Here is a 23,407-nt window from a genome sequence, read left to right as displayed (position 1 = left end):
AATTGAGATGTAAATGAGTATTTATTTTATAAAGTAAGTTTTTATTTAATTGGTTAATTGGCAACCTCCGTGACATGGTGAGTGGAATGCTAAACTAACATGAAAAAAAAGAAATAAGGAAGGCTAAGTTCGGGTGTAACCGAACATTACATACTCAGCTGAGAGCTTTTGAGACAAAATAAGGGAAAATCACCATGTAGGAAAATGAACCTAGGGTAACCCTGGAATGTGTTTGTATGACATGGGTATCAAGGGAAGGTATTAAAGAGTATTTTAAAAGGGAGTGGGCCATAGTTTTATAGGTGGACGCCATTTCGGGATATCGCCATAAAGGTGGACCAGGGGTGACTCTAGAATGTGTTTGTACGATATGGGTATCAAATTAAAGGTATTAATGAGGGTTTTAAAAGGGAGTGGCCCTTAATTGTATATGTGAAGGCGTTTTAGAGATATCGACCAAAATGTGGGCCAGGGTGACCCAGAACATCATCTGTCGGGTACCGTTAATTTATTTATATATGTAATACAACGAACAGTATTCCTGCCAAGATTCCAAGGGCTTTTGATTTCGCCCTGCAGAGCTTTTTAACTTTCTTCTACTTAATATGGTAGGTGTCACACCCATTTTACAAAGTTTTTTCTAAAGTAATATTTTGCGTCAATAAACCAATCCAATTACAATGTTCCATCCCTTTTTTCATATTTGGTATAGAATTATGGCATTTTTTTTTTCATTTTTCGTAATTTTCGATATCGAAAAAGTGGGCGTGGTCGTAGTCGGCTTTCAGCCATTTTTTATACCAAGATAAAGTGAGTTCAGATAAGTACATGAACTAAGTTTAGTAAATATATATCGATTTTTGCTCAAGTTATCGTGTTAAGGGCCGAGCGGAAGGACAGACGGTCGACTGTGTATAAAAACTGGGCGTGGCTTCAACCGATTTCACAGAAAACAGTTATCGTCATAGAATCTATGCCCCTACCAAATTTCACAAGGATTGGTTAATTTTTGTTCGAGTTATGGCATTTAAAGTATTCTAGACAAATTAAATGAAAAAGGGCGGAGCCACGCCCATTTTGAAATTTTCTTTTAGTTTTGTATTTTGCTGCACCATATCATTACTGCAGTTGAATGTTGACATAATTTACTTATATACTGTAAAGATATTCAATTTTTTGTTATAATTTGACTTAACAAAAAAATTCTTTTTTTAAAGTGTTTGGTAACGAATTATCGCATTTTTCGATATCGAAAAAGTGGGCGTGGTTATAGTCCGATTTCGTTCATTTTAAATAGCAATCTGAGATGAGTGCCCAGGAACATACATACCAAATTTCTTCAAGATACTTCAAAATTTACTCAAGTTAGCGTGCTTACGGACGGACGGACAGACGAACGGACATGTCTAAATAAATTGGTTTTTTCGCCCATTTTGATATATAGAAGTCTATATCTATCTCGATTAGTTTATGCCGTTACAGATTACCGTTATGCGAACAAAGTTAATATACTTTGTGAGTTCTGCTCAGCTGAGTATAAAAAGCCTTAGTCCCTCGACTGTGATTGAAAATCACGGTAATGTTTGCAGTTGTTGGCAAATCCTCCGAGGGTATTTCTGCCATGAAAAATATAGCAAGCCGGAAAAAACTATAGGTCCTGCCAATTTGTGGGAAATTTTTATGAGTAGAACGCTACAAATTGAAGGAAAAGGCAGCCTTAATTTTCTCTATTATAGGTAAAACGGCGAAGATTAATATTATTATCAGTTGGTCTTTTTAGCTCGTATCCAAGTATTCCCTAAATAACCTCAAAATATCAGTTAGTCTGTAAACTGAAGCTAGAAGGCACAGGGGTCTATATGAAATCAACTGGTCCATTGCATAATCACACAGAATAGGTTTTTGAAAACCTTTGTTGTTGTTGTTATAGCAGCGCTTCTCGCCATCCAATAGTTGCGATCGCTCACAAATTTTCATCAATATCCTCCAACGTTAGTCCGATGAAACTTGCAGTTGCACCAAAAGGATATGAGTATTAGAGGCGTTGGTTTCACACTGCAATTGAAAGCTGGCTCGTTGGGGACACGTTACCAGCGGGACATATGTTGGGTACGTCGGTGTTGATTCTAACAGTATTCAGATCGAAACTAAGCGAGGGTGATGCTGGGCTCTCTATAGGGTATTTGCCTTCAACACTGGGGTTCATCGGCCATTTGTTGGCATGGTAATTTGAAAACTTTTGTGCGGGATTTATTCACATTACTGAGATAACTCCTTAAGTTCCTGGGTCTCTTCGATCAGATGTATGTTGATAGAATTTTTGGCAAACGAAAGTTCTACGCAACTCGTGGCTCCACTCTACAGATCCAAGATCTACGGATATGACGCCAATTTTTTCATAGCGCGGTCGCAGTGCGGCATACCCGCCGAGTAGGTCCGGCCGATTTATAGGAAGAAAAGATAAACGAGGCAAAGTCTCACAATTAGAGTCTCATCAGACTATTGTTATTTTTATAAGTAAATACGCATTTAAAAAATTAAAGATGGCAAAGTTTTCCAGAGCAAGTATTAACCAATGGGGTTGATCCAAGAGTTTGAAATCGATGTACTCGCTCATTAATTGCGTCAGTCAAGAAAATCAGATTAAACATACGGATTTGAAATGGATCCACAAGAATCCCAGATACCATAAGCTTCCTACGGAAGAAAGCAAGAGCTACTCTAGTAATTTCGGTTTGATCATATAAAATTGTTCCGGTAACAGTCGGGCGAGTACCCGACCATAACAGATTAATATCCAAGAGACAACTTTCTATTTCAGTACCACTCCAAATTTTGTTGCTACCACGCTGATGCAATTCGGACGCTTTTCCCCTCTTATTATCTACATAATATTTTTCATTTTCCCACGATAGAGGTAGACGTCCTTAAATGCTCAAGGTAGTCAGATCAAATCGTTCGTATGACATTCGATGCACTTCGCTAGTGAGATATCCTGTAAGCTTCGAAGTGGTTGTTGTTATAGCAGTGCTTCACAATAGATGCGACCACTCCCAAACTGTTATCAATATCGCCTAACAGGAGTCCAAGGAGTTGCAGTTTTAACAGGGGTGGACCAGAGAGAAAAGGCTGTTAGAGGCGTTGGTTCCACATTGCAATTGAAAAGATGGTTGGTGTTATGTGGGGACCCGTTACAAGCAGGACATACAATATTGTGGCGAATTTTATAATCACTAAGCTGTTAGTAAATAAAGGCACAACAACAAAAACATTAAAGCAAGCTACACTTGTGTATATGAACACATCAATCATCATTTATACACATACATAGAAGGCGCCGAAGAGATATCTCACACACACATGTAGTCATTAGCCGAAGTAGTTACTCACACATACACACGCATATGGCTATAAACTACAAACATACATGTATACAGCTGGCAACCAAGCATGAGGTACAGCTATTCGCGATATTACTAGACCTTAGGAGAAATGGGTGAACGAGGAAACCGAGCGTATAAAAGCAGCGCAAGCTGAGTAATATCTAATCAGTTTTAATTTAAACACGCTATGGGTTCTGAAGTATAATTGTGAACTATTACTCCCAAAGTAATCTAAATAAAGACCAGTTTGCAATACTGAATATTGGAGTGATTTATTCAACAGTTTAGCGATCCGAACGTTAGCAGAAGGTGCATAAATATCGGAAATCCCCAGAATTCTTTAAACATGTATTTCGGGGTTGACTCTGTTATAGTATCCAGATCGAAGTTGAGCTAAAGAGATGCGCGTCTCCCTGGGAAGGTTGCTTTCCTCTACTGCGAGTTTAATGTATTTGACCTTAATGCTTGCGGAGATGATTTCTTAAGTCTCTGACAGGCAGGGCCTCTTAAATATGTTGGTATGCCGAGGTTTCTGTATTATTTGTGCAGCATTTAATTTTTCTGCCTTATGGGGAGTACTCTCGCCTCACTGTGTAAATGATGTTCTGGGGACAAAAGCAGACAACCCGTAGCCGATATGAGAGCGTTGTTTTGACAGGTTTGTAGTCTCTTCCAATGAGTAACTTTTATGCTCGGTGACCATATCCGAGATGCGTAGCTTGCAAGCGTCCGGCTAATTGCTTTGAACGTGGTAATGGGCGTATCTTTATCTTTATCCCAAGTGATGCAGGCCAAAGATTTCAGGATTTTATTACGGCTATGGATTTTGGGTGCAATTGCGGATGCATTCTTGCCAAAATGTATATCCTGGCTCGAGATGGTTAGATCAAATCATTCGTACGACAGTCGAACTAGCACCTAAATCATGCCGCTGCGTTCCATGAAAACTACTGTACTTTTTTTTGGTGGATCCACTCCGCTAGCGTCTTAGTCTATCACGTACTTATTTAAGACATTGAAAACTGGCTCCGATTATTTTCTTCTTATTGTCTCACACTACTTCCTGCAGGAATACGACCCAACGTAATTAAATATGAATGGGAATACTCGTCTGTCTTCTTCAATGGGTCAAATTAAGAAAACTAGTTACCAACAGAATACTGCACTTGATTTAAATTACAGAGGGACGAGGGAACAAAATTCATTAGAGTAACTTTAAAATGATTGTGGCGACAGGATCTAGAAGGTTATAAAAAATATTGGGTGTGGGAAGAATGCACCTAAACTTTGTCTAGCACACAAATGAGTTGTGTATGTCTTGTGTCAAAACGGTTGGATCACTCCTCTCGTAAGCCATTTTTCGCACGCAAAAGTATTTATAAGAGATCGCGCCGATTGTTAGCAACGTATCTGTATTTGCCAATTACGCCACGACGCCATTACAAGTTTATTGAGAAGCTTTCATATCAGAAAAACACTCGGAGTGCTTGCTAAATCACTGCCGAGGGGCGACTCCGCTTAGAAAAACTTTCTTCTAATTGAAAAAATGTTTGATGTTGTTTTTCCCTGGGCGTGAACCCAAGATCTTCGGCGGAGCACGCTACCATCACACCGAGCCGGTTTTTCTTATTTATTCACTAATAATACTTACTTGACCGCGTGATGCCTACAAAAACAATGGAAACTAGGAACACAGTACGCTTCCTAATAGACGTCCGATCAAATAACGGCGGAAATACAATACGCGCCAAAATATCTGTAATTGCTGTTACAGAAAGGCAGTAAGCTACATCAGTCTTATTGTAGCCTAAATTGGCGAAGAAGAACGGCGTCACCATTTTGAAATTCATCTCGCCAACATAAAATATCGACAAACCAAATAATATATTGAGAAACTTTTTATCACGCAGTAAATCAACATCCATGAGATCAGCAAAACGTTGCCAAAATCCGGGCTTCTTTTCGGCTTCCTTTTCCGGTGATTCTTCATGTTTTTCCACTTCTGTTGAATGCATTCTTATAAATGAGTCGCGATGAACATTCGCCATACCACTTGTCGCTGTGCCTATGCGCTTTAGCTCACGATCATTGCGTTCAAACTCTTCATCACCTACATTCATGTGAACCTGCAGAATGGAACCGGTAAAATCCATATAAGATAAATTCGATGTTACGGAATGTTTGCGATTGCGCAGCGTTGTGTTGACATCTGTACTAATTTGGCTATTATCCACAGCCGACTGAACGCCAGCCAATGACATGATACGTGGAAATGTGGGTCTCTTGGGAATACCCAAGCGATTACCATTCATTGTATTCATTGCAAGTTCTGAATAATTTTTTCGCATATATTGTTTATTTGGAAATAGTAAAGTATTCAACTCAGGCAGGGCATCTTCTTCGGTACCATCCTCGCGTATCTCTTTTATTTCGGGTGTGGGCGGTGAATGCGGCACTGCCATCATTTCCTCATCAATAATTTCCTCTTTCATATGCCATTTGGCAGGTTGTAGGAGTATAGCACCAACTGTGGAATTTAGTGCTACTCCCGCCAACATCAATACAGCACCACGAAAGCCGAATACTTCGAGCAGAACACGTACTAATTGAGGCATGATTAGCATACCTAATGCTGTGCCGGCCATAGATAAGCCCACAGCTTGACCGCGTTTATTTTTGAAATAATGATTGAGCGCAACAAAAGCGGCAGATGTTGATAGACCGACACCAATCCCATTAATCACACTATACGTACTTATTATGTGTGCCATACTGGAAGCGGGTGATGTAGCCGCTAAACCGATGCCACAGAGTAATGAGCCAGCAATGGCTACTTTACGGTACGAGAACTCTTTAAGTAATGGACCGACGAAGAGACCTGAGAAATTCATACACACATCGAGTGTACTCATAATAACTGCGGCCCCCGTGGTGCCGACATCGAGATCGCGCAGTAAATCGCCGAAAAGTAAGCCGAATGAAGGTTCGATCGAACGGGTGGCCAACTGCAAAGAAACAATGAAAATATGAGAAGATAATTAGATATTATTTTTTTTACTTTATTTTTTTAATTAGTTATTACACATTGGTGAAACTATTTGGGAAGCATACATTAGACAGATTAACAAAACAACAAAATTTCAAAAAGGCTCACAAACTTTGTTGTGTTGATCAAACTGAAAGTGAGAGATGATATGGGCCTGCACTTCCATGATCAGACTTATTTTCATGGGAAATCAGCAATGAGATCTTTCTCTAAACCGCCTGGTGACGCTCTGTATGGAATAAAACATTGATAACACCCGTAGTATTATACTGAGGGTCTTGATACCTCAGGAGGCCATTAAAGCCACTTGTAGTATGTTCTAAAACTGCGGCAGAGATAACCGTGTTCTTTCAATGCTATACCATGACACACCACGATTGCCTTTATTCAAGAGATTATCTCATATCGGCCCACTGTATCGGTCCGGGATCAATTCCAAAATCTCTATTAACGACTTCAAAATTGACTTAGGCCGTTTTCACCATCTTCAGTTAGTCTCTTATCTACAAGTTATCGAAATTTTCGTTTTCTTCATGCTAGGCGGCCACCGTGGTGTGATGGTAGCATGCCATGCACACCGAAGATCCTGGGTTCACGTCCCGGGCAAAGTAACATCAAAATTTTAGAAACAAGTTTTTTCAATTAGAAGAAAATTTTTCTATGCGGTGTCGCCCCTCGGCAGTGTTTGGCTAGCACTCCGAGTGTATTTCTGCCATGAAAAGCTCTCAGTGAAAACTCGTCAGCCTTCCAGATGCCGTTCGGAGTCGGCATAAAAAAAGAAGTAGGCTCGTCCCGCTAATTTGTAGGATAAATTAAAAAAGGAACACGACATAAATTGGTAGAGAAGCTCGGCCTTAAATCTCTTCGGAGATTATCGCGCCTTACATTTATTTATTTATTTTTTTCATGCTAACTGAAGCTTCGGGTCACAGTAAGTCAACAGAAAACGTGTAAACAAAAGTCAGCTGTTGTTTGTTCTACAAAACAGGGGTTGGTCACCCTTTATTGGTGAAAACGAAAATGTGAAATGAAACTAATGAACCTATCTGATTGATTGCTATACTTCAGGTAAAATATAACTTAACTGGAGATCTTGAAAACGGCCAACAACCAACATATGTATGCGTAAAGCTAAGGTTTTTGAAAGTTTCAAGACTATGGACTATTTTTGTGGATAATATTTGAAGTGGGTGCTTCTGCACCGAGAGCGAAGCTTCACTAAAGGACCTGGCCAGCTCACTATCTACCTCAATAGTTCGTCGTCGCTGTACCTTCTCTTTAAAAATGTTCCCAAACTTGGCGGCCTTAATGTGCTATTAGTGCCGGACCACATGGGGGCTCCTCAGGCTGATCACTTGTGGAGTTGGAAAAAACTTGAACATTTCGTTAAGTTGAGACTATTCAGCTGTTCCTGGGTAAAACTCATTATTTCATCAAAATCGAAAGGTCTGGATAGGTGCCAGCTCCTATTGAGCTGATGGGATTGCAGACAACTTGTGAGATGAAGGGATGTGGTATGATGATAACCCAACGTTGGCCATATTTACTTAAAAAGTAAAAAGACGGCTGAATATTTTCTGTGTGTCTGGTTTGTCTTTGGGAGGATTATATTTTGAGACCTTTAAAAACCGCCACCTTGTGACCACGGTGAAGCCATAAGCTCTGCCTTCATCGAAGAAGTGAGTTCTTTGACAACTCAGTATTAGACTTTCATTGATTCGTTAATCGGGTATGATAAGTTAGGTTGACCTGGCCGGTCCGTCAGGACCTTACTAAAATAAAGCTCTGCTCAAAAGCAGTTTTTTATAGCAAGCAATTCTTGTGCCCCTTTCCCGCCTACCACAAATTTAAGGATAATGTAGCCTGGCCATAAACTCCTAGGAGCTGTACTGTTCCTAAATTTTAATTTCTACCCGAACGTCAACCAAACTTCCACGGAACTACTGAAAAACTCATTTCATACTTAATTGTTCTTAATACGCTTATATTGGCTTTACTTGTATGTATGCTATCGTATGTATCGCAGTGCTTCCAGGCCTAATAATAGTAAACTCTATAGGCTAGGCGCGCAAAGAAGATTTATACGCATCTAGCGGCAATTAGCGGCAGTGGTTAAATAACTCGCTACAGAACGAGTTGTGCTTAATAGCGGAGACACGAACCTCTGTGCTACGGTGCTATCAACATCAAATACCTAAGTGGATTGTAGATACTAAAACTAAATATTTAAAAGCGTGTTTTTTAGTTTTTATACCCAGCTGTACTTGTACGCAGGGTATTATAACTTTGATTGGACGGTTGGTTGTACAGGTATAAAGGAATCGAGATAGATATAGATTTCCATATATCAAAATCATCAGAACCGAAAAAAAATTTGATTGAACCATGTCCGTCCGTCCGTCCGTCTGTCCGTTGACACGATAACTTGAGTAAATTTTGAGGTATCTTGATGAAATTTGGCATGAGGTCCCTGGGCACTCATCTCAGATCGCTATTTAAAATGAACGAAACCGCCTACTTTTTCAATATCGAAAATTTCGAAAAACCGAAAAAGTGCGATAATTCATTACCAAAGACGGATAAAGCGATGCAACCTGGTAGGTGGGTTGACCTTATGACACAGAATAGAAAATTAGTAAAATTTTGGACAAGGGGCGTGGCACCGCCCACTTTTAAAAGAAGGTAATTGCAGGAACGTTATTCCTATTACTACATGTGTGCTAGATAAAAATTAGCAAAATCGTATGACGAACACGCCCACTTTTGAAAAAAAAAATGTTTAAGTAAATTTTTAAATTAAGAATATCTTTACAGTATATAAGTCAATTATGTCAACATTCAACTCCAGTAATGATTTGGTGCAACAAAATACAAAAATAAAAGAAAATTTCAAAATGGGCGTGGCTCCGCCCTTTTTAATTTAATTTGTCTAGAATACTTTTAATGCCATAAGCCGAACAAAAATTTACCAATCCTTGTGAAATTTGGTAAGGGCATAACTTCTATGACGATAACTGTTTTCTGTGAAAATGGGCGAAATCGGTTGAAGCCACGCCCGGATTTTATACACAGTCGACCGTCTGTCCTTCCGCTCGACCGTTAACACGATAATTTGACAAAAATCGATATATCTTTACTAAACTTAGGTCACATACTTATCTGAACTCACTTTATCTTGGTATAAAAATGGGCGACGACTGTGACCACGCCCACTTTTTCGATATCGAAAATTTCAAAAAATGGAAAAAATGCCATAATTCTATACCAAATATAAATAAATTAGCGGTACCCGACAGATGATGTTCTGTCTCCCTGGTCCGATATCTCGAAAACGCCTTCACATATACAACTAAGGTTCACTCTCTTTTAAAACCCTCATTAATACCTTTAATTTGATACCCTTATCGTACAAACACAGTCTAGAGTCCCCTGGTCCACCCTTATGGCGATCTCTGGAAAAGGTGTCCACCTATAGAACTAAGGCCCACTCTTTTTTAAAATACTCATTAACACCATTCATTTCCATTCATTTGCGCTTCCCAAGGCAGTCGATTCTATGTACCGGAGCGACTCGGGATTTTTCCCGACCAAGGACTGTCATTTCAGTGTGACCCCATTCAATTTGTTTCGTCCCTCCCACAAATTGTCATCCTCCCAACAGCTCCTTGCAGCAGGACTGCAACATATCCTCTTACTCCGGGAAGGTATCGAACCCAATCCGGGTCCGTCTCCTGACCCCGGTCCTGAGAAATGGTTTTGCTGCATTTGCCAGAAAAGAATCTTTTTAGGACGGTCATACTCTGTTCAGTGTGTCTCGCGCAAGGGATGGTTGCATCGGACAGGTTGTTCTGGGCTTGATCCCAAAACCCGACGTCCACGTAACTTTTATAAATCTTTTGTGGCTCCTTGCTGCTCACGCCCAAGGGCGTCCCGTAGTCTACGCCTAAGCGCTCCTCCAATGCTTGCCCAGGGGCGCCCAGTCCCAAGGCCACAACAGCAATTGCGTCCTGGCCTTCCACAACCTAGGCGTAGTCACCCGTAACTTACCCCTAGAGTGGCGGCGTCACCCCTCATGCACTTCAGAATTCTGCAGTTAAACTGTAATGGACTAACTGGGAAGATTACGGAGATAGTCGATTTCATGAAGCGGCACAACATCCGCATTGCTGCGATTCAAGAGACTAAACTCACAGCAAGATCTGCATTGCAGACCTGCTCTGGGTATAATGTCCACAGGAAGGACCGCGAGAGCGGAAATGGAGGCGGCCTCGCGTTTATTATACACCACTCTGTGCAATATCATATATTTGATCCTGGCATCGACCGCAGGGACAATGTCTTAGAACGTCAAGGCCTATCTGTCCGGTCAGGCGATGCAAATCTAGAAATCATCAACATCTACATCCCTCCTGTCACCTGCTTCCCCAGTGGATACCGCCCTAAAATCGAGGCCTTACTCACTGGCAACAATCGCATTATCTTAGGCGATTTCAATGCCCATCACGACCTATGGCATTCAAACTTGCGGGCGGACAGTAGGGGTGAGATGTTGGCGGATCAAATAGAAGAAACGACGTTCTGCACAATAAACGGAGACGCCCCCACACGTATGGTAGGAAGCTGTCATAGCTCGCCAGATATCTCAATCGTGAGCGCAGAACTCGTAAACTGCGTCAACTGGCAGCCGATGGTAACATTGGCATCCGACCACCTGCCCATACTTATTTCGTTCGAGCGTACCGCCGACTTCATCGTCACCGAAAAACGCACTTTCATAAACTTCAAAAAAGGAAAGTGGGAAGAATATAAATCTGCAACAGACAGCAGCTTTGCTGCCCTCCCTATCCCGACTGATGCCCGCCGAGGGGAGCGTGCCTTCCGTAAGGTCATTGAATCCGCCTCGGCACATTTCATTCCCGCCGGGAGAATTCCCGAAATCCGGCCCCACTTCCCGGCGGAGGCCGCGAGCTTAGCGAGGGAACGCGACCTTATAAGACAGCTTAATCCAGGCGACCCCCAAATAAGGGATATAAACCAACGCATCAGATTGCTTGTGGACGAACACAAGCGGGCGAAATGGGAAGAGCACCTAAGAGGTTGTAACCTCTCTACCGGTGTAGGTAAACTTTGGTCCACCGTAAAGTCCCTATCGAATCCGACTAAGCACAAAGACAAAGTTTCCATCACATTTGGCGATAAGGTGCTGTCGGATGCGGAAAAATGCGCGAGCGCTTTCTGCCGACAATATATAATGCATCCTACGGTCGACAAAGATAGACGGAGAGCCAATAGACACGCACATAAACACAAATTCAGCGCGTCACCAATCACCATCACCGCTAGAGAGGTTGAGGACGCCATTGGTCGCGCTAAACCATCCAAAGCAGTGGGCCCAGACGGCATAGCCATGCCGATGCTTAAAAACCTAGGGAAAGAGGGTTTCAAATATTTAGCGCATGTCTTCAACCTGTCTCTCTCCACATTTGCTATACCCGCGAAATGGAAAATGACCAAGGTGGTCCCGCTACTAAAGCCTGGGAAACCAGCTAACATAGGAGAGTCGTATCGCCCGATATCTCTATCGCCAGTGGCAAAGACGCTTGAAGCCATTTTGCTCCCTTATTTCCAAGCACATTTGCAGCTAGCCCCTCATCAGCATGGCTTCTGAAAACTCTAGAGAACTACCTCCGCGCTAAATGTCATTAGCACCCAGATAAATTGCGGTTTGAATCAATACCCCACCATAGAAGAGTACTCGTAGCGCTAGACCTATCAAAAGCCTTTGATACGGTCAACCATGGCTCATTACTGCAAGACCTGGAAGGGTCTACCCTTCCCCCGTGTCTTAAAAGGTGGACCGCAAATTATCTGGGTGGTCGGCAGGCATCGGTGCAATTCAGAAACGAAACATCAAAACCAAGGAGAATTAAACAGGGGGTGCCACAGGGTGGTGTCCTATCCCCACTTTTGTTTAATTTCTACATATCTAAGCTACCTTCACCACCGGAAGGAGTCACAATCGTTTCCTACGCCGATGGCTGCACAATAATGGCCACAGGCCCAGGCCCAGAGATCGATGAGCTATGCAATAAAATAAACGGCTATCTCCCTGATCTCTCCAGTTTTTTCGCCTCGCGAAACCTGGCATTGTCACCGACTAAATCTTCCGCGACCTTATTTACAACATGGACGCCCCAAATGTCGACCATATTGAACACCCACGTCGATGGCACTACGCTACCGACTGTCCTACACCCCAAAATCTTGGGTGTGACGTTTGATCAGGATCTGCATTTTGGTGCGCACGCAACCGCAATTGTTCCGAGAATTCAGAGCCGTAATAAAATCCTCAAATCCCTTGCTGGCAGTACCTGGGGAAAAGATTAAGAAACGCTCATGACCACATACAAAGCAATTAGCCAGCCGATTACGTGCTACGCGTCACCCATATGGTCGCCAAGCCTAAAAACTACCCACTGGAAGAAACTACAGGCCTGCCAAAATACTGCTCTCAGAATCGCCACGGGCTGTCTTCTTATGTCCCCAGAATACCATCTGCATAATGAGGCGAGAATACTCCCCATCAGGGAGAGAAATGAGATGCTGACCAAACAGTTTCTGTTGAATACCCAGAAACCTGGGCATCCCAACAGACATCTGATTGACGAACCAGCACCGCCTAGGGGCCTAAGGAGTCATCTCCGTAAGCATTTTGAGGAAATACGGCACCTTAGAACCCAGCCGTATGAAGCGAAAATACACAAGCAGGTCCTTGGTGAACTCCATAGACAGGCGTCTGACCTTTATGTCGGGAATTGCCCGGTGAATCCAGTACTTGAAGAAAAATATCCAGAACTCGCGGAAGAGGAACGCATACTCCCCAGGGAAACGCGTGTCACTCTTGCTCAACTTCGTTCTGGATACTGTAACAGGTTAAACTCTTACCTATCCAGAATCAACCCCGACATACAAAATGTATGCCCCGCTTGCAATGTGTCCCCACATGACACCAACCATCTCTTTAATTGTAATGTGGAACCAACGCCTCTAACACCCCTTTCCTTATGGTCCACCCCTGTTGAAACGGCAAGTTTCCTTGGACTCCCGTTAGAGGATATTGATGAAAATTTGTGATCGGTCGCGGCTATTAGGTGGGGCGAGCATTGCTACAACAACAACAACAACAACAACCATTCATTTCATACCCACATCGTACAAACGTATTCTAGAGTCACCCCTGGTCCACCTTTATGGCGATCTCTGGAAAAGGTGTCCACCTATAGAACTAACCCACTTCTTTTTATACTCAGTTGAGCAGAGCTCACAGAGAATATTAAGTTTGATTGGATAACGGTTGGTTGTACATGTATAAAGGAATCGAGATAGATACAGACTTCCATATATCAAAATCATCAGGATCGAAAAAAAATTTGATTGAGCCATGTCCGTCCGTCCGTCCGTTAACACGATAACTTGAGTAAATTTTGAGGTATCTTGATGAAATTTGGTATGTGGGTTCCTGAGCACTCATCTCAGATCGCTATTTAAAATGAACGATATCGGACTATAACCACGCCCACTTTTTCGATATCGAAAATTTCGAAAAACCGAAAAAGTGCAATAATTCATTACCAAAGACAGATAAAGCGATGAAACTTGGTAGGTGAGGTGAACTTATGACGCAGAATTGAAAATTAGTAAAATGTTGGACAATGGGCGTGGCACCGCCCACTTTTAAAAGAAGGTAATTTAAAAATTTTGCAAGCTGTAATTTGGCAGTCGTTGAATATATCATGATGAAATTTGGCAGGAACGTTACTCCTATTACTATATATACGCTTACTAAAATTTAGCAAAATCGGAGAAGGACCACGCCCACTTTAAAACAAAAAATTTTTTAAAGTAAAATTTTAACAAAAAATTTAATATCTTTACAGTATATAAGTAAATAATGTCAACATTCAACTCCAGTAATGATATGGTGCAACAAAATACAAAAATAAAAGAATATTTCAAAATGGGCGTGGCTCCGCCCTTTTTAATTTAATTTGTCTAGAATACTTTTAATGCCATAAGCCGAACAAAAATTTACCAATCCTTGTGAAATTTGGTAAGGGCATAACTTCTATGACGATAACTGTTTTCTGTGAAAATGGACGAAATCGGTTGAAGCCACGCCCGGTTTTTATACACAGTCGACCGTCTGTCCTTCCGCTCGGCCGCTAACACGATAATTTGATAAAAATCGATATATCTTTACTAAACTTATCTGAACTCACTTTATCTTGATATAAAAATGGGCGACGACTATGACCACGCCCACTTTTTCGATATCGAAAATTTCAAAAAATGGAAAAAATGCCATAATTCTATACCAAATATAAATAAATTAGCGGTACCCGACAGATGATGTTCTGTCACCCTGGTCCGATATCTCGAAAACGCCTTCACATATACAACTAAGGTTCACTCTCTTTTAAAACCTTCATTAACACCATTCATTTCATACCCACATCGTACAAACGTATTCTAGAGTCACCCCTGGTCCACTTCTTTTTATACTCCGTTGAGCAGAGCTCACAGAGTATATTAAGTTTGATTGGATAACGGTTGGTTGTACATGTATAAAGGAATCGAGATAGATATAGACTTCCATATATCAAAATCATCAGGATCGAAAAAAAATTTGATTGAGCCATGTCCGTCCGTCCGTCCGTTAACACGATAACTTGAGTAAATTTTGAGGTATCTTGATGAAATTTGGTATGTAGGTTCCTGAGCACTCATCTCAGATCGCTATTTAAAATGAACGATATCGGACTATAACCACGCCCACTTTTTCGATATCGAAAATTTCGAAAAACCGAAAAAGTGCAATAAATTCATTACCAAAGACAGATAAAGCGATGAAACTTGGTAGGTGAGGTGAACTTATGACGCAGAATAGAAAATTAGTAAAATGTTGGACAATGGGCGTGGCACCGCCCACTTTTAAAAGAAGGTAATTTAAAAATTTTGCAAGCTGTAATTTGGCAGTCGTTGAATATATCATGATGAAATTTGGCAGGAACGTTACTCCTATTACTATATGTATGCTTACTAAAAATTAGCAAAATCGGAGGAGGACCACGCCCACTTTTAAAAAAAAAATTTTTTAAAGTAAAATTTTAACAAAAAATTTAATATCTTTACAGTATATAAGTAAATAATGTCAACATTCAACTCCAGTAATGATATGGTGCAACAAAATACAAAAATAAAAGAAAATTTCAAAATGGGCGTGGCTCCGCCCTTTTTAATTTAATTTGTCTAGGATACTTTTAATGCCATAAGTCGAACAAAAATTTACCAATCCTTTTGAAATTTGGTAGGGTCATAGATTTTATGACGTTAACTGTTTTCTGTGAAAATGGGCGAAATCGGTTGAACCCACGCCCAGTTTTTATACACAGTCGTCCGTCTGTCCTTCCGCATGGCCGTTAACACGATAACTTGAGCAAAAATCGACATATCTTTGCTGAACTTAGTTCACGTACTTATCTAAACTCACTTTATCTTGGTATAAAAAATTAACGAAATCCGATATCATTAACACCATTCATTTCATACCCATATTGTACAAACACATTCTAGAGTCATCCCTGGTCCACCTTTATGGCGATATCTCGAAAAGGCGTCCACCTATATAACTAAGTCCCACTCCCTTTTAAATAATCATTAACACCTTTCATTTGATACCCATGTCATACAAACACATTCCAGGGTTACCCTAGGTTCATTTTCCTCATGGTGATTTACCCTTATTTTGTCTCAAAAGCTCTCAGCTTAGTATGTAATGTTCGGTTACACCCCAACTTAGCCTTCCTTACTTGTTTTAAACTATATTGGTTATATTAAATGCTTTTTGCACTGAAAATGCTACAAACATCGACGATATAAATAAAATTTTATTTCAGTCGTGCTGAGCTTTTAACATCACTCAATTTCACACTTGAATGTGAAAAATTGCTGTTAGTTTTGATTTGCGTGCTGATAAATGCCAAAATGTATGTGTGTGTGTTCTACAATCAATAAAAAATACATAATTGTATATTTAACCAATTTTAGGATTATTTGGAGTAATGCAAATCAATTTGTTCAGAAGGCTTTTAATTAATTTTTATGACTATATTTGTTGTGATTGATGCCTGTAATGGAGTCACTACAGTAATTCATCATTTAACATACAACAACAATATTAACACCTTTGTTCCTTTCTTTGCTTATATGCGGTGATGGCACTTATATAAGCATGTAAATATGTATATTAGACTGTCTATTTCTCCATTTAAAAAAACATTGATGTTGTTCATTGGAATTTTTAATATTTTAATAATACTATGTACAAACACACACCAAATTGGCAATTTATACCACTTGGACAATTTATGACGCAATTTATCATATAATAAATTGTAATAATAAATTGCCAATTTAAAAAAATTGCGTAATAAATTGTTTCAAACTCCAATGCAACCTTGTAAAGTGTGTTTATTGAGTAGATTTAAACGTCAGTTACGCATGGCTCAACTATATGGTTGGCTTATTTCATCAGCTAATTTTATTCTTTCCATTTCACTGGAGTACGGATTGTCAAAAGAAGATGGCAAACTCAAAATGAAACCAAAACATTGAACACATTTTCTTACAACACACACACATTTCATAGTTTTATGTTTTCGTTCCATTCCATTCGCGTAATCCAGCACGCAAATTTGACAGTCTGAACAAAGGTATGTTGTTACTGTATAGATGAGCCAACTAGCTATCAAATTACTGTTGGTAAGCTAAATTGAGTTGTATGAACACCATTAAAATTAAATCGAAATTGCCTCAATTGATTTTTTGTTTGAACATAGTATAAGACTGCAGGCGAAATAATTAGGAAAAATTATAGTACTTTGGCACTAAAAGAATTGTAGCCATTTACGAAAGATAGGTTTAAGGAAAGCATGAATGCTTAATTCAGACAAATTTATACCGATTTAGTGTTGATTTATATAGAACTTTGTTTTTCGCATTCAAATGGCTGAGTGGATCTGCTGTTGAACTCGAGTAGGAATGTAGGTGAAGATTTAAGATAAAATATTTATTGTTAGACCTTGATCTCTGTTTGCCGAAGTGTATAACCTATAACTGAATAGACTCACACCATTTGCGATCATAGAAGTGGAGAATAGAATAGAAATAAAATGGAGAGACAAATTTCAGTTACAACTCAGTAAACTGTATTCTTAAGGGCCCATTACTGATACTTAGCATAGACTTGACTTGACTTGGCGTAAACTTGGCAACATATCCTAGATTATACTCCACTTAGCGCATACAATCTGGCATCATAATCAGCTTTGAAATTTATTTTTAAATAAATGTCAATTTGTGTGACAAAATCTCAAAATGAAATGGAAACAAACAAATGGCATCTCAAAATGTAAACGTCACTTAGAACTTACATAGAAAATCAAAATTCAACAGACATCTAAGTCAAGTTAAGTGTTGCCAAGTTTTGAGTAATCAGTAACATGTAATGTTCATTTAACAGAACTGTAAGTGACAGTTCTCAGTTCTCAAGTCAAGTCAAGTCTATGCTAAGTATGAGTAATGGGCCTTTTAGATATAGCAGTACTAGTTTTCTGCGCAACAATTTCATAAGGTTAGATAAAGCTAAACACTTAGCAGTTCATATAAAGTTCAAGTGCATATGTATAGACATCAGTGATGATAATCATGGTACATTTCGCTTCCCGAAAGTACGTTGGTACTACATTGACATATTTGGTACATTTTTGTAAAATACAGCACTACACTTCAAGTCCTTTGCAAAGCAGCTCAAGGCAGTGTACAAAAAAATTTAAAATTTTTCGAAAAAAAAATATATCCGTCTTCTTTTATCTCAAACAAATTTCCTAAATTCGTGCTATTTTTAAAAATGTGCGTTAGCGAAATAACAAGCCATGAAATACGTACATACGCTTACACATTTGTATGTAAACGAATTTATGTAAAAATTTAAATAAAAAAATTGTCACCAACAAGAAGATGGAGACAGCAGCGTAAGTGTATAAATATACAATCCAGTATGTAACCAATTAAGAAAACGCAATTGTTTTTGTACGTATATAGTGAGGACGAAAGAAGTTGTGGAAAGCATAAAATTTCGTTGAGGCAGCAGTTGAAGGAAATGTATCCATGGTTGGAAGAGGAAAAATCTACTCAATTCTTCATTTCTAGGCGGACTTGCTCATATCAAACGACATGCGTGCTCTGAAGCCCATATTCGGGCTGAAATTTAGCAAAAACTACACCGAAAATTGTGGACTACATTGACAATAAATCAAGCAATTCAGTAAGTCAAGCCACAAAGGGCTTTGAGGTAAAGTTGTTTGTTGCCAAGCACAATTTGCCAGAAATATTTTTCGGTACAGAAATGATTGTTATTCTAAATTTGATAAAATAGAGAAGAACTTAAACATAGGCAACTTTTGAGAAGAAATAAGATCAGTTAAAAATTAATTAATGCGCCAATGTTTTCCAAGAGTTATAGAATAGTTCAAGGCATATTGTCGATTCCACATTCATCCGCAAACGTAGAAAGGATATTTTCTATAAAAAATTTAATTAAAATGAAGTGTAGAAATAGACTTCAAATAAACAAAGTTTCGAATTTAATGAAAACTAAAGACTTGATGAAGTAAAGTAACAGTAGTTGTCATAATATATATACGAAAAAAAGCTTTTTGTTAACTGAGGTGTTAAAAGAACTCAAAGAAGAAAAGCTGTTAATGTAGTAACTAAAACATCAGTTATTAGTATAGATATAGGTGACAATTCGTCAACTTTTATATCTGAATCTAAACCTTTTGTACCTAAAATGTTTTTGTGAAATATTTTTGCATTGAATGCAGTTGTTATATTTTTTTTTAAATATTAATTTTATGTTCTTTAGTGGTACTTAATAAAGAAATGTATTTATATATGTACATACTTGTACAATTTAATCGATAAACTTGTTTTAATATTTTTACTGGAAAATATTTCTTCATAAATAATATTTCCCTGTTATACCACTTTTTATTTGTGTTAGAAAGTATCCTGACCAAAAACAGTTTTTCGATAAAGAAGCATAACATAACTCTAGTTTGGTTAAAATTCACATTAGAAGACTTTTGGTACATTTTTGGATGATTTGGTAAATTTTTTTCCCTCATTTGGTACAAAATTAAAAAATCCATTTATCATCCCTGATATACAGTAGACTGGGTCGATTTATTAACCGATATCGCGCTATCGATTTTTCGATAGGATTTGGGCTCAAGAAAAAAGGTCCACTACGCATACCCAAAAAAATAATTTTCGAGCCTGCGAAAAAAAATGGCCAAGGGGTAAATTTTTCGACCAAATATGAATCATAATCAAATATGAATATATGTATGTTCAAAGCTGCTTTGTTAGCTTCATCATAACGGAGTCATAAAAGACTTTTATTAGGTTTATTATATAGGTTATGAGCCTAGTTTTACTTACATATTTTAGACTCATTTTGGACTCGAATGTATAAGCATTCCGAGAATGTTTGTTGGGTATTATATGCATACATATATCTATCATATTTTAAAACGGCGACCGAAAAAACAGATTATTTTGTGATGCACCCTAATGTATGTATATTTCCATGCTAAGTTACTAAACAATAAAAGTCAAAAGCAGTTAAAATTTGCAATAACAATTTTAGTTTGTTATTTATTAATTTATTCGTAGTCGTGGTGTTCACGTGAAGGTTTAACTTTTCAATTACTTAAACATAATTTAATCGATTTATTGTGGATGAGTGGAAAGTATGTTTGTATTTTTATTCGAACACTTAAAAAAAAATAAAGGAAAAAATTAAGAATAAACAACTTAAGTGATTTGAAAAAATCATGTCCATTAAATTTATTATCAATTTACATATGAATGTCCATATATTACGTACAACAATATAGAGCTGAGGTCAAAATCTTACTAGTGGACATACTTATGATTAAAAAAGTACCTGTAATCGCTTCTGTAAAAACTTAAATTTTTCTTCTTATAGCCCAAAACCAGGGGTTGAAACTGTTATTCCTTTTATAATCACCCTTATAGCGAGTTTTATTTTCACACTATCGCAGAGGGTGGCGAACAAACTTTTCGTGTTCGAAAAAGATTTCACTTATCGGTAATTCTTTGTTCGGGCGAAATTCTTTGTTCGGGGAAACCCAAATTTGTTCACTTATATTTTACAGGCAAACGATATGAAAACAAAATGTAAGTAATTTTTTGTTTTGAAATTTGATACTCTTATAATTATATGTTCTTTTATTATTAGAAATAAATCAATAAATAATGCACAATCGGAAGCTGAGTGGAAGAAGCGAAATTCCTGTATTGGTGTAAATTCTATTTTATGACAACGTATCAGTCGGCCAAGTTATCCATTGTGGACAAAGCAACGGTTCCAAAATGTTGAGCACCTCACTGAAACAAGATTGGATAAGACCTACTTCATGGTCCTTTCCGACGCCTTTTCCCTATGCGAAAAAACGAAGACATGTACTCAATTTTACAATTGGTGGAACTCCAAATTTTTGCTTCAATGGTGGCAAGGAGTGGTAAGAATAACTAGCAAATATTAGAATGCCGACTTGTTTAGCCTGTAATATTGGCGAAAGCTAATTGAAAAAATTAACTTGTTATTCAAAAGTGATGAAAATAGTAATTTTTAGCTTACAGTGAATCCCTTAATTGCCTCCGAACCGCTTTCACATTTATGTATATTCTCCTCGCGCTCAATCAATACCAACCTAAGTGCAATACTAAACATTATTTTATAAATTTTTTATTTCTATTTTTATTGTATTTTAAGGAAATATATGCTTGGTTACAAAATTTACACAATTGTAAGTAAATTATTTGTTCACTACCAATTCGCAATAGAGCATCAGCTGTTTCGAAGTGAACTTTTGTTCGCCCGAAATTGCCGATAGGCGGAAAAAGTTTACCCGAACAAAAGAAGTGCAGGCGAACATTTTTCCGCGTGAGCTTCGCGATAAGGGTGAATATAATTCCTTACAATCTATTAATTTTGGACTTGAAATATATTTAACTAGTTCTATCGGACTCAAAAAATAAAAATACAGATTTTACTTTTATATGTGGACTTTTATGGAACAAGTTCGAAAAATAAAAAGGATGCATGATTCGACATGATATTGCTATAGGGATACCTGGGAACTCAAACATTTTCACCTAGGACAATTTTTTGACCAGGACTTTTTCGACTCCGAAAAAAAGTAATTATTTTCCGTCCCTGCCCAAAACACAAACAAATCAAATCGTAAAACAATTTCGACCTTTATCTTACTTTAATAAGACAAACAAATGTTTAGAAAAACTGCAGCAAACTTTGCGCGCTCAAAAATTTAGTAGAGTAACAAATTGTAAGTAAATTTTTGACATCACTTTTATATAATAGTGGTTTTATTTTTTTACATTGGGTGTTGACTATTTTTTTAAATTAGTTCCATTACCCTTATTCTTTAGAATTGCAGCACAGCGACATGTATTAAAAGCAATGAGGGCAATTCCCTTATACTATACTTACTTACATAATTGGCGCTTAACCGTTTAAACGGTTATGGCCGACCAACAAGGCGCGCCAGTCGCTCCTTCTCTCTGCCAACCGGCGCCAATTGGTCACACCAAGGGAGTTTAAATCGTTTTCCACTTGGTCCTTGCAGCGGAGTGGGGCTGCCTTCTACGTTTGCTTCCATAGGCGGGTTCCGATAGAAACACTTTCTTGGCCGGAGCATCATCTTTAATTCGCATAACACGGCCTAGCCAGCGCAGCCGCTGTGTTTTAATTCGCTGGGCTATGTTGATGTCTGCGTATAGCTCGTACAGCTCATCGTTAAATCTTCTTCGGTACTCGTCATCGCCATTGCGTAGAGGTTCATAAATCTTTCGAAGAACTTCTCTCGAACGCTCGCTGGATTTCAGAGCTGATATTGTTGTTAATGTTGATGCTGGTTCCCAAATAAACGAAGTCTTTTACTATTTCGAAATTATGGCTGCAACAGTAGCGTGGTTGCCAAAGCGTATATGTGCTGACTCTTTGCTCGATGACAGCAGGTACTTCTTTTTCGCAATCCTCGCTTAATTCATACAAATAGACAACATTGGTCAACTCTTTGTATTTCTATAAATAGAAAAAAGCAAATACCAGTTTCTTTGAAACCGCCACCAACAAAAAGCATAATTTTAACACATGATTACATACAAAGTAGGTACTGTGCAAAGAATAAAATATGCAAGGAAGACAATTGGGATAAAATTACAAAAACTAAGACATGACGTGGCTGAATGCGTTTGGAAAGCTTCAACCATCGTAGGAGTGTGTATTCGAATCCCACTCCCGGGAGAAAAGGCGTTGAAGAGATTTACAAGGTATAATCGAAACAGCTGTCGCCTTGTCCGTCCTGATGTCACGTTGTTTAAATTTTTCACAAATCATTAAATAAATTATAAATTGCTTCAAATAAAATGTTTCCATATATCTAAAAGCAATGAGGGCAATCCCCGCTTAATTCATCAGAATTAAGTCAGCAAGGTTTTGGCATCTTTCAACCCAAAACGACTCCCATGCGTTTTTTACAACTTCTCATGGTTGTGTATTTGATGTTCTCTTGCGTTAGGGTACTGCAATGAGGTTTATGTCTGGTGACTGTGGCGACTATTCTATGACGTTGGTCTGGCTTTTCTCAAACCATCTGTTTGCTACTTTGTTCGTATATTTCTTGTCGTTGTCTTGCTGGAACGTTCAAACAAGTGGTATTACGTCTCTGGCATATGACAGCATGATGTCCTTGAGTATTTCAACATATGAAGCGCCAGTCATAATATCCCCAATACAAATGAATGG

General features: G+C 38.6%; 1 protein-coding gene across 22 annotated transcripts in view; it reads right to left on the bottom strand.

Moving 5' to 3' along the window:
* LOC137250427 (monocarboxylate transporter 7) overlaps positions 1-23,407 on the bottom strand; it is a 142,167-nt gene that overhangs the window by 586 nt on the left and 118,174 nt on the right. For all 22 annotated transcript variants that reach the window (XM_067783215.1, XM_067783205.1, XM_067783208.1 and 19 more), the window contains one exon: positions 5,035-6,388. In XM_067783215.1, the coding sequence (XP_067639316.1) occupies positions 5,035-6,388 (1,354 nt within the window). The remainder of the gene's footprint in view (positions 1-5,034; positions 6,389-23,407) is intronic.

Source organism: Eurosta solidaginis, chromosome 4, assembly GCF_040869045.1.
Source record: "Eurosta solidaginis isolate ZX-2024a chromosome 4, ASM4086904v1, whole genome shotgun sequence".
Taxonomy (NCBI): Eukaryota; Metazoa; Arthropoda; class Insecta; order Diptera; family Tephritidae; genus Eurosta; species Eurosta solidaginis.
This window is presented reverse-complemented; position numbering and strand designations above follow the sequence as displayed.